A 13,359-nucleotide genomic window follows, 5' to 3' on the forward strand; every position below is an offset into this window, starting at 1 on the left:
TATATATATATATATGTAAATATTAGATACAAATAATGTATACTTGTAGTATAAATATGTAGTTGATATATCATTTATATAGTGCTGGTACCCTTCCACATCACCTAAATTACAACTAAGAGCTCCTGTATGACAATCTAAACAAGTACCAAATCCAGCTACTGTGATACGGTGATGCATAAGCCTCATATAAGAAACAAACTTTCCTTTACCTTCACTTACTGCGCCAAATCCTCCTTCATGTGTTTCACTATACAAAATGTTGCTATGGGGCCCTTTGATTTCTAGTTATGCCCCTTATGCTACATCTTCTCATTGTAGTGCAAGCTGGCACAGCCTACATGCTCTGAATTTTGAATGGCGCTCCAGCACATCTAAGCAGAGCAGAACAACGCCCTTTCATTTTACCCCAAGCAGATGCAAAATGCTGCCTGTCCTTTTGCATGTCTGTTTTTTGGAAGTACAGTGTCCCTACTGTGATGATGATGATGGGGGATTTGGGAATGAATATTGCAGAATAGAATTTGTTTGATTCCCCAGTTAGAGCACCTGCAGGTCTTCATTTAGAACTGACAGGTCCCTCCACATTCCACAGAAGAGATGCTCTCTGGCTGTGATCTTGTATTGCCCAGTCCGAGTGAAATTCAAACATATCTCTGCTAAGCCTTTTATGGCTGTCGTAATTAAAGGCATGGCACGAGGCCCTCCATATATTACGAGTGCACAATTTATATCAACAATCAGGTCTGGAGAGGGGGTGACCTCGCATTCTCTCTAAAAGTCATAAAACCTGAGTTGGAAAAGCAAGTTACATTTATTAATTTGGAGTTGGGCGGAGATAGGTAAACTAAAGGTTCATCCTCCGCCTGCTTTCCCACCCCAACCCTGCCTAGGGGCTGGCTTCGGGACACCCCCTAAGAGGGGCTTATAAAATATTCTGTTTTGGCAACTAGAGTGGCTCTTGGTTTTAAACATCATCGAGGAACTAGAAGTCTGAACATCGCAGAAGAGTTCCTCTTTAATCTTTGGACATTATCTGCTGGAAGTCGGCTTGAAGGAGAGCCCGGCAGACTTCCACTTTGCTTCTTGAACTCTGAACTCTGTCAGAACTCACAATTCCAGGACTGTTGAGTATTCTTCTTTTATTCCCTTTTATTTTGCTGTTGTATATATATTGTGTCTCTTTTTATTAAATCTTTGTCTGTATGTTTCTTTTATTAAAGGACGATCTTAAAAATCGTTAAGCTTATCTCTATGCTCTAAATACGAACTTAAAGTATCCTTGCTCTCTGAAGAGCGCTACTGTATAGTGACTCCTGTCATATTCCTGTCTGAAAGGACAGCAGCATCACAGGCATTATTTAAGTGTTTTGAATAGTCGCAGCATTTGCTGGGCGCGGTTTGTGTTCCGAAAAACACATGGTGGCAGTGGAAGTTTGTGGGTAAAGGGTTAACTGCGGAGTTAACCAACCCTAGTGACGATCGCTCTCAGTCTGCTGGTCTGAGATTGTGTCCTGCGAGCTGGGAAATCTCTGTGCAGGGTGAGGCTGAGAGTGGTATCGCCACGTCCTTGTGGCGCTCACGCTCGGTTCAGACTTGTGTATGGTCACGTGGGATTGACGTACAGCGGGTTTGGGCCGGGTGTACGTCACACCTACTACACCCAAAAGCCTCTGGCCCCAATCAGAGTGCTCTGATATGTTGAAGGGTCTCACCACACGCATGCCAACGTGCGATATTTCACAGTTTACCACGCATTGAGTATAGGTGACCAATTCATGTTGAACACAATTGCCAAAATTGGGAAATGATTATGAGGGATACCTTGAAGAAAAGGACACATGGGGTGCAGGGAAATAACTACGAGGGACATATTGAGGGAAGGGACACATGGGGCCCAGGGAAATAACTATGAGGGACACATTGAAGGAAGGGACACATTGAGTGCAGGCAAATAATTATAAGGGACACCCTGAAGGAAGGGACACATTGGGTGCAGGGAAATAATTATAAGGGACACCTTGAAGGAAGGGACACATGGGGTGCAGGGAAATAATTATAAGGGACACCCTGAAGGAAGGGACACATAGAGTGCAGGATAATTAGAAGGACACCATTGAAGGGTCAGAGAAGAAAAATGTCACCACCCGCCAGGACCCATGGGATGCACGCAAAAGTGGTGTGGCCATTAAAGTGGGGGGTAGTTTCATGATATATGGTTTGCAGTGTAGGATCTTTGCCTCTCAGCTGGGGGTACACTGTAGAGGAAGTGTGAGTAAAATAAATCCTATGGTTGATGACAGTATTAACATAAGCCTCATTGTTGGTGTCAGTGGGATGATAAAAGCCCATCATTGATGTCGGTGGGAGGTTGGTGCTGTGCCCATTATAAGGGGGTCCCACCATCTCTGCATTGAATTCCTGAGTCTGTACACCTGATGTGCCTATTATAGGAAGCTCCCACCATCCCTGCACTGAGTTTCCAGGTCTGAACACCTGCTGTGCCCATTATGGATGGTTTCCACCATCCCCATACTAAGTTTCTGACTCTAAATACCTGCTGTGCCCATTATGAGAGGTTCCCACCATCCATGAGCGGAGTTTCCGGGTCTGTACACCCGCTGTGGCCATTATAAGAGGTTCTCATCATCCCTGGGCCAATGTTTGTTTGTTTTTTACCTTCCTGAGAATGTGACACACAAAACTTCACTTTTGCATGGACTGACTTTAAGTAATAATAAATAAGCCATCAAGACCTAAGTGGCTCCCAGAGCTCATTCAGAGAGCACAGCATGTATGTTACTGGATCAATGTGCGTCCTGGGGTCCATGGAAATGAATGGTAATGCAAAGAGCTCATTCACATGTCGCATGTGTTGATACTAAGGATGTGCAATGGTTTTGTGCAAGTTCCCAGCTCATCTGAGTTCCCCCAACATTAGTGCACATGCATTATGACACCCATTGCACGGTCTGAATACATTCTCAATGGGCCCTAGATACGTGTCAATGGACCAGAAGACACATGGCAATTTTCTTTGCAACTTAGGTGTTTCCTGTTGAGTTTAGTTATTATTATTACAGGTATTTATATAGTGCTGACAATTTACATAGTGCACATTTACATCAATCCCTGAGGAGCTTACAATTTATGGTCCCTATCTTGCATGCATCCATACAAGGGGCAATTTAGACAGGAGCCAATCAACCTTCCAGCATGTCTTTGGAGTGTGGGAGGAAACCAGAGTACCTGGAGGAAACCCATGCAAGCACAGGGATTTGAACCAGGGACACCCAGCCCAGTCCAACATTGCAAGGCAGAAGTGCTAACCACTGCACCACTGTGCTGCCCATGTTGTGGAAATAGTTGGGTCTGCATCCCATAAAGCATACAACACATTGTTGCAAAAGGCTCTGAAACAAGTACAAAACAATGTAAAAGGGCCCTAAGACTAGAGCTGGCTTCTCCAAACTACGACCCGTGGGCCACATGTGGCATGCTACAAGATATTATCTGGCCCACAGCGGCTGGCAGTGTATGCGGGGGTGCTCTGCTGGGCATTCTTAGATGTAAGAGATGATTATGCATTTTTGTACTTTTTATTTATTCATTAATAAAAATGATACTTGTTTCCCCATGAATAGTTGTAAAATATACAATGTGGCCCTTGTACTGAAACGTTTGGAAACCCCTGGACTAGAGCTACACAGGAGACGTTTGCATGTTAATGTTTTTTCCATTAAGGCCCCCACTTAAATGAACAGTTTTAGTAACAGGATTAAGCTACCACCTGTCTGATTTTCATCGATCGAAAGGACAGATTTTCGTTTGAGCATGTCATGTGCAGTTTGCATTTTGAGATTTTTATTCTCAAGATGCAAGTAATTGAGGTTGTGCACTTCCCATCAACTGGCAGATTTTTGGACAAAAACGCAATCAAAATCTCCAGATAATCTATAGGTGTATGGCCAGCTTAATGCTGAATGGACCAGCCATCTGGGTGTGGTAATGATCTGCCCCAGGTGAGGGTATTAGTGGCTGCTGGGAGGGGTATAAATGGTAACTCTCTCTAAGTCTCTCCTTATGCTGTTCCCCTTGCAGACAGGATGGGCTTAAGGATGAGGAGCTGCTGTAGTTGGTTGTTGCTGCTTGCACTGGTTTATGGGCCAGGGTTTGGCTGTGCTGGAGATGATGTCTTAGCTAGACATAGTCGCCAGTCAGATTGGTGGAGGAACTACCAGCGGCCTGTGCCTGCCCAGGTTCCTTCTAGATGGGGCTCCAGAGAGCTTTATCGGGGCAGTAATGAGCCTGTGCTTGGGTTTGGGGCTTCCAGAGCTGGAGCTCAGTGGGGTTTATCTGCTGGACGTCCAGGTGGGATGCTCCGACAGCAACAGCAGACTGTAAGTTCTCCTGTCAGTGTCCAGTGTGGAGAGGACACCATGGAGGTCAGTGTCCAGAGGGATTTGTATGGGAATGGAAAGCTAGTGAAACCTTCTGATCTGAGCCTGGGAGCCCAACTATGCAAGCCCAGCACCGAAAGTACCGACAACATGGTCATCTTCCAGATTAGCCTCCAGGAGTGTGGTAACACTGTGCAGGTAACGTTCTACATTTGCACTTCAAATCCTTCCTTTAAAGTTGTATGTATTTCAGTAACGTTGGTGATCCCTATAGCAACAACTGGAGCTTAACCCCCCCCCTATTTCTATATAGATTAAAGGAGCAAAGTATCTTTTCTGCCTGTTTTCTTGTGTTTAGCAAACTGAAACCTGGTCCCTATGGGTTACTGCACTTTGTAGGGCTTAAAAGACTGTATCTGATGTTCATTCAGATGAGCCTAGACCTGCTTCATGTTTGCCCACTGCCTTGTTCCTGAATTCTGCCCTGGTTCTCTGAAGGGACTAGAAATGGGGAATATGCTTATACTTCCCAGACCATAACGGAACATGTATAAAACCACAATACAATTGCTTTGCAATTGCAGATCTAGGCAGCCAGCTCCTGTTGCAGGAATGTTCCAAATTACAGAACTAAATTGCTGTCATTGTATTGAGCAGCCCCGATCCATGGCATCAAAGTCCTAACTGGCAAGAGTGGTTACCTGCACTGCTGATCACAGCTGGGCACCATAGCTCATGGAGAGCAAAAAGGGGCTAGTGTTTTCAAATGTGTTAAACCGTGCAGGTTGTGGGGTTACTGACTCTTGTTCTGTCTTCTGCTCAGGTCACTGCAGTCCCTCAGCATTTACTATCATGGTGGCTGACCCACTCGCAGGCTTTTTAGATCATGTGGTGATCCTCTTGTTGGTTATGTATTTAGATGAAGCACTGAGATCTTGTAATGTAGACCTAGGCAGCCAGCTGTGGCTGTTAATAGCTCCTGTTACAGGAATGCTCCACTGCAGAACTAAATCGCTGTCATTGTATTGAGCAGCCCTAATCCATGGCATCAGAGTCCTAACTGGCAAGAGTGGTTACCTGCACTCTGATCTTTGGGCCCCATAGCTCTTGGAGATCAAAGATTAGCAATCCAGGTTGGGTGGGACAAGAAATCAGAAGGTCTTCTAACATGGCAACCACCAGATTATTGGATGAAGAGGATCCTGTGAGCACTGTTAAAGTGGGGAGCAGGAAAGGTAGTATCTGAGGGCAATATTTTGCTAGATTTCAGTCTGGTGGTTTATGAACCATGGCTTTCAGACATGTATGGGGTATTGTTTTATCTTTGCCCATTGCTAGCTGTCTTAATGAGAACCTGTTGCCTTACTTTTCAGCATAAGATCTATGTGCAAGATCTATGTAACCTCTTTGGAATGTTTACCTGTAGAAGCTTCTCTTGTACAGACTAGGTATGAGCTCTATGTTCAACTCTAACATCGCCAGTTTGTGTGTTCGCCATGCACACTAACAGGGCGTTCGGCAGGCAAGCACTTTCTAAAGCGTTGCACCTGACCATAGCTCAGGTGTAAGACTTTGCCAAATCAGGGCACAGAACAGAGCCAGCTCTGCCCAATTGTGTTGCCGGCATCTGTCAAAATGCCATTCAGCGGCGGGTGTTCGTCTTATTTCGTCAACCCGTCGTGATTGACCCTGGATTAGGTTGGTGGATTAATTTTAATTTTTTTTAACCCTTTAGTGAATTTGTGGGGAGGAATAAGCCCCCCACCCACAACAAAGGCCCAGGGATTGTGGGGAAGAGGCCCTTGTTCCCATCGGCATGGGTATAAGGTGGTCTTTAAGGGGCGACCCTGGAAACTTTTTCGCATGTTTTGTATTTGAACTGAACATGGGTGTTCGGCCTATCACTAGTATCAACATCCAAAAGCCCTAGACTGCTGCTGGATGCTGCCATCTTGGATATGTCAGCCGCATCTGCTTGACTTCCAGCTATCGCTTAAAATACAGTCCATAGTATTCTCTTTCACTCCTCCCCCAGCAGCAACATAAAAAGTTATGTAGGGAGGGATCGGAGTATTACAATTTTCAAAGCTTTACCTGGGTGGTTTTTTAATTTGGTGATGGGGATCTTCAAAATTTTCTTGCATGTAATAAGATGTGTAAATCAATATAACATTCTACTTTTCTGTGCATAGATGTCTCAAGATTGGGTGGTCTACATTTCAAGCCTGACCTACAGCCCAACCTCCTCCATTCCAATCGTCAGAACCAACCCAGCTGTGGTCCCCATAATGTGCTACTACTATCGGTGAGTCTACACTAGGGCAGATCTACCAGCATTGCATTCTTGCTAGTCAATATTTTGGGCTAAACATTTGGCAAAAGAAGGGGATAGTTAAAACCCCAGTCAGGTTTTCTGCCATCTCTCCCATTCAAGAGTCCTTTCTCATCCTGCTCTGAACACAAGTGGGTACTTTCCAATGAGGTATATCCCCCCCTTGATGTCACTGGAACGAGTGCCCATTAGGAAAATGCATCCATGCCTCTTCTGGTGACAACTTGGGTTAATAGCTTTCCCCCACTCAGGCCTAGTGAGTCTCTACTAATCCCATCAAAAACACTGACAAATGGCAGAGGTTCTAACATTCTCTACTTAAACTTGCAGCCCATCTAAGTTTGTGGTAAGATCATGAATTTGGGTTGCCCCAATGCAAATACCATAGCCCTTCATTCTGAATGAGGACCCCGCTAACTAACTCTGTGCAGGCAGTGCACAATAATGCAGATGTGCTTGGCCTACGTCTTTTTTTTTTTTTGTTGGCTGGGATGTGTTGGCAACCTGTTTTGGTACTAAAGTCTAAACTGGCCCTAATGTTTTGACTTGGGTATGCTTCAACTATTGACTCAATCTATCGACTTGTAGCCTGTATCTACAACCTAGCTTTTCTGCTGCAGTGATCAACAATATCTGTTGCTAGGAAAAACTAGGAGGATTAGCTTTCACAGTGGTGGGATTCCTATGAGTCTCTTTATGGCTTTAGACGGCCTCATGGACAAGAGTTGGACCTAACATCCTTAACATCTGGAATATCTCTGTCCTTTTAGTAGTGCAGGAGTCATCATGCTGTCAATACTAGTCTTAAAACCACCCTGGGGAAAATATTGTAGCTGCTATGCATACTCAAATTTAGAGGGTACAGGCTTCAGGTATGTTCTGAGTCCTTGTCGTGCAACAAGAATGTAGCCAGTAAAGACTGCCATTATTCATGCTAGCCTCATGTCAGTTAACTGATTGAAAATGTATGCTTGCAACCAAGTAAACAATGGTGGCTACCATACTGATTAACCATTTTTTTCCCTTCAACATAGTACTTTCCTTTTAAAATGCAAAGGTTACTGTGAAATTCCATGATTATAGTTCATGACTCATTACTGACACTTCTGTTCCCTGTATAGGCATGGTAATGTGAGCAGCAAGGCCATTACGCCAACATGGCTTCCATTCAGCACCACAGTGTCCTCAGAAGAGAGGCTGTCCTTTTCTTTGCGCTTGATGGCTGGTGAGTTGAATGAGGAAGGTGGGAGGGGGATGGGAGGCAGTTGGGACTTGCTAATTTTTTTTATACTTGCAGAGGACTGGAGCGGCCCTAGAAGTTCTTCAGTCTTTCAGTTGGGAGATATTCTCTACATAGAGAGAATGCATTAAAATGGTAGTCTGTGTACGTTTGGTTACTGTATCATAGTCACTGCATCTAGACCTCAAATGTGTCATGCAGGAACCTTCTGCACAAGAACTGTGCCTGAAACAACAATTTTGTGATGCAATAACATGGTGGTTTCCTAAAGCTAATGGTGTAAAACAGCTGGAAATATTGATGCGTGCAATGGTGCACAGGTAGGCTCTGCTGTCTCAGGGTCTTTCCAATATCATGTACACTGGTTAGATAGCTGTCTAGGAAGAAACCTCTTATCCAAGCAGTTGCCCCTGAGGTCCTTGAGTACCAGCATAGTCAGCATTATGGGTATAGTGCCTTGCATCTGTTTTTTGGTCCCAAAAGGACAACTTGGTGTTGGCTGCAAAAATGCCATCAAGGTGATCAGAGCCCCCCCTTACCAGGTCCAAGCACAGCTTATCCTTTTATCCTGTCATTCGAGCACCTCCTCTTGCTGAAAATGATGGTGGGACTAAAGTAGAACTAAAAACTAGGTCACATGATCACTGCTTAAAGCACCATTTCTTAGGCAAGTAGAGCATTATGTGCAGGATGAGGAATTCAAACGGCGCTTTAAGGGAGAACTATGGGGTCGGGACTTTTCCCCCAAGGGTAACGGGAGGACACAAACTATCCGGCGTGCAGCCACATCCTCCCATAGGGAAGTAGAGACGGCTGCACGCAATTGAACGGAGCGGGTCTCTCCATGGGCATGCACACTGTAGGGGTATGAGCAGGGCTGGATCTCTCACAAGGTTCAAAAAATGAGAACCAAATGCCATCACAAGGGCTTGTTGGCTCCTGTGTGGCAGCAAAGTTAAAGGAGAACTATGGGGTTAGGGCTTTTCCCCATAGTTCTCCTAATGGGAGGACACAAACTAGTGTCCTCCCACCACCCTAAGCTCAGTATACTGCGAGCTGTAGCTCGCGGTATAGAGACGCCGCAGCTGAACGGATCCTGACAATTATGTCTGGATCTGCCCAGCTGCGTGAGTGACAGCGGGCTCTGCCTATCTAGATACAGAGCCAGCTGTACCCGCCCCCTCCCCCGTCCATTCCGCCAGCTAGCGCTGGAGGATCGAAACGGGCAGGGGGAATCCAGTCCCTCCCCTGTCCCGGCTCTGTGCCGTGATAAGATCGAGAAGTGAGCGAACGCCGGTATGTTAGCTCACTACCTGATATACTGAGCCGACCTGTGACAGTCTCATTGTCACAGGTCGGCTAGAACTATGAGGTGGGTGAAAAGCACTCACCTCATAGTTCTCAAAGCACCATTCAGATCCAGACTGGAGTGCTTGAATGCTTATTTTAATAGAAGGGATGTAGCCTCAGATGCGCCTCTATTGGGCACTTGTCAATTTTAATGCACTATTTCATCTGCTGGGACTGAGCTCACAAGTTTTCGCCTTCATGTAAAGTTACAACAGTGGCTTTTAAAATTTTTTTAAATGTTTGTTCTCTAAAATATGGGTTGTGATACTGACAATTGCTTGTCTTCTCTAGCTGGTCTGCAGTTGAGGGCCCCAGCAATATCTGCCAGTGTTGTCAGACAACAGGCACGTGCAGCAACCCTAATCTGATGACAGGAGGAAGGACCAGGTTTGGAAGACCGAGAGCATTTGGAAAGAGGGAAGCCTTGGATGGTGAGTTTTTATAATCTACAGCTGCTATATACTGTAATTAGGGATGTCCCGATGCCACTTTTTCAGGCCCGTAAAAGTACTTGCCAATACCAATTACCGATACTTTTTCTTAAAGGGACAGGTGACTTTAAATGATCCATAGTACAACTACATGTTATGTACTATGGATCATGATTTAACCTATTCATGTTAGCAGGGGAGAATTGTAAATGTATTGCTGGAGTGTAGTGGATGTGTGTCCTGTGTATATGTGCTACATATACATTACACACGTCCAGTACACTATAGCAATAGATTTACAGCCAGCCCCGTCCCAGCTTCCCTCACTCAGTTTCACTCCGATCCCTGTTGCCTCACGCGGTGCCTCTTGTAGTCGGCGCTGGGCAGGATCGCTGCATCGCGTCTCAGTGCTCAGCTTGTGGGAGGCGCTCACAATTCTGCCCTGCTAACATGAAAAGGTTACATCATGATCCATATTATATATACATTACACTGCAGTAATAGTTACAATTATCCCCTGCTAACATGAATAGTTAAATCATGATCCATAGTAGATAATATATACATAACATGTAGTTGTACTACGGATCATTTAACCCATTCATTGTAACTATTGCTGCAGTGTATGGGACATTTGTGCTGTATATGTACAGTACATATAGAATGCAGTGCAGCAATAGATATACGAATCTGCACAGCTAACATGAACGGGTTAAATGATACGTAGTACAGGGCTACATATCATGTACTATGGATCATTTAACCCCTTGGTTCTCAACTGGCGGGTCGTGACCCAAAAGTGGGTCGTAGATGCAAGACTTCTCTGCCTCCCCTAGCGCAGCACTGTCAGTTCTTGCACGCCATACAATTTAAAATATGCTGCTCGGTGCCGAGTGTCAGCTTGAGGTGGGCTGGGGCTATGGCCGTGAGGGAGCTGCATCCATACGTACAGCTCCCTCACGTCCTGTAGAAGTGCCTGGACCAGGGTAATGTCACTTTCTGGCTCCCGGAACCTCTACAGGGCACGCAAAGGGAGCTGTACAAGCAATACACATGAATGGAGCTCTGTCACAGCACAGCAGCCCACATTGGACCCAAGGCTGAGGATCCACCCCAGTTTCTGTAAGGTATGGAGACTGGGTGGATCTTTTGAATGACACCCAAAACGCACTTCGCACCCATAATTTGATTGCCCGAAACGTGCGGTACCCCAATGTTGTGCATTCCATTGCAGTGCAGCTTGGGTCGCGACTTGATGACTGAGGACAAATGTGGGTCCTGAGGTTACACAGGTTGAGAACCACTGATTTAACCCATTCCTATTAGCGGGGGATAATTGTAAATAGTTGCTGTGCATTCTATATGTAGTATATAGTGCACTGCAACAATACATTTACAATTATACTCTGCTAAAATGAATGGGTTACATGATCCATAGTACAGGGCTACATACAAATCATCTAATCCATTCATGTTAGAGTATAATTGTAAATGTATTGTCTGCACTGTTAGCAGTGTGTACTCTGTATGTAGTACACATAGAGTATATACTGCTAATACAGTGCAGACAGTACATTTACAATTATACTTTGCTTAATAGTGCCCCCCTCCCCCTGTCCTCACTGTTTGAACACCGGAGAGAGCAGTGACGAGTCAGCACTTGTCCAGTGGAAGGAGCTCCAGGTGGGGTTCTAATTAAGCTGGCCCAGAGGTACCGAGCTGGGGGTCATCTGGCAGTCTCCAGCCACCTGGAGCGCCGCCCACCAGAGCAGCAGTGACGCGACGCTCGGCGAGGTAAGGAAGAAAAAAAACCCATAGCGCAAGCTTCGGCGCTATGTATCGGGGCATTTTGACAAGTACTTGTATCGGGCCTGATTCCGATGCTGGTATCGGGACATCCCTAACTGTAATGGTATGGCTGTAGGTGATCTCTAGATATAAAGACTCCACGGATGAACAGATCTGAGGGACAAGGGTAGCAATATGGGGGCAAAGCTAAAAACCCAATGGCTGCTTTGTGCTCCCAGTGGAAACTCTTTCCACATAATCTGACTAGTAATGGAGATCTCAAAATGCTTGTGTACTAAAAACCTGAAGGGAGGGTTGTAACCATCTCGCTTCCCTATGCTATTCAATTCTTGGTTGATGTGACTAGGTCTATAATGGGTTTTAACTTTCTACACCTTAAGTAAAACATTCATTGACTTGACATCTTAATTGCATGGAAGTGTACAGAAATCTGTGACTCTTGACCCACAATGATTTTTCTCCTACAGAACCCCACATGGAAGGTGGACAAAGTGTGACCACTCTGGGACCTCTGCTTGTGACTGGGCCAAAACAAAGCGATGTTGCACTTCAAATGACAAAGGAAGAATCTGCCCCTATGGAGCTCTGGGTGTTGGTGGCCGTTGGATGTGTCAGTCTTCTGGTTGTCCTTGTATGTGCAGTGTCCATTGGGAAGTCTCTGACAAAGCCACACAATGTTCTGCCTGTGGAAAAATAAAACAATTCTCATGTAATCAGGTCTCATTTATAGATGGCATAATGTACTTTCTTGCTGTTTTTCTGTAACATTGGGGTTTTCTGAAGGATCTGTACATGGGTGTATGTCAGAGGTTTCTCCATACTCATTGAAGTTGAACGTTGCACTTGTTAATGGGACAGAACTTGAGGCTTTTGGTATATTTTGTAGAACCCCAAGTGTACTATCAAATATATTTAAAAAAAAAAAATGAGTATCATAAACCAGTCTATAAAGGTTGGGTTTTAAGTGGTAGACTTGTATGAAAGCAATGGGAATCTTTACACTGGGGATGAACCACAACTTGGGTTTTTGGGGAGGGGGTGTTGGGTGTCAAGGCTTTTACTGTCCCTGTCACCTCATGATCATGTGACGTGTCACAGGATAAAAACTAGCAAGATATTAACAGTGGCAGCTTAAGCATTCTATACAAAACTAGAGTTCTGGCTGGGGACTGAATTCAAAATGAGATTAGCATTTGTGTAATGGTCTAAGCACAAGCTTGAGTGTATGTAAACCTTCAACTATTGGTCCACATAAAAAAAAAAAAAAATCCAATAGAACAGATTATTCAAGAAGTATAAACCTGGACTGCAGGAGTAGTGTTGGTTGAAAAAAATGTTTGAGGGCTATAGAACACATCTCTTGTTTATGGAGCAGGTGGTGGGTGTTTGTAGTCCTAGTATAGGATGCAATGCTGCTTTCATATGTGCTGTAGTGTCACCTGGGGACAGATCTGGCTGCATTGCATAGAGAAGCAGAGACCCAGTTATTACCTCACTGAGTCTCAATATAAGTATAATGCAAAGGTTTTATTAAGTCAGAATGTTTGTTTAGCCCCATCACCGTCTGAGGTAGTTACTAGAAATTTTGGATGCCAGAGCTGTAAATCAGTCTGGCTGAATTATAGCTGGTGTGTATATAGGGTTAATTCCAGGTGTCACATCAATTGTAACTTCCTGGGTGGAGTGGAAATCTGCTGCAGTGTGGGACAGCCAATGAGGGACCATGAGTGTGTGTGCCATTCTCACTCTAGTTCCATGAATTGGTCTAAGTTGGGGTGCTGTCCACCCTGCAACACC

General features: G+C 44.9%; 1 protein-coding gene across 1 annotated transcript in view; it reads left to right on the forward strand.

Moving 5' to 3' along the window:
* The first annotated feature begins 4,376 nt into the window (after nucleotides 1-4,376).
* LOC108791434 (zona pellucida sperm-binding protein 3-like) overlaps nucleotides 4,377-13,359 on the forward strand; it is a 21,282-nt gene continuing 12,299 nt past the window's right edge. Inside the window, exon 1 of the mRNA XM_018561923.1 lies at nucleotides 4,377-4,598. Within this exon, the coding sequence (XP_018417425.1) occupies nucleotides 4,377-4,598 (222 nt within the window). The remainder of the gene's footprint in view (nucleotides 4,599-13,359) is intronic.

Source organism: Nanorana parkeri, unplaced genomic scaffold (genome assembly GCF_000935625.1).
Source record: "Nanorana parkeri isolate BGI_ZX_2015 unplaced genomic scaffold, ASM93562v1 scaffold551, whole genome shotgun sequence".
NCBI classification, from domain to species: domain Eukaryota; kingdom Metazoa; phylum Chordata; class Amphibia; order Anura; family Dicroglossidae; genus Nanorana; species Nanorana parkeri.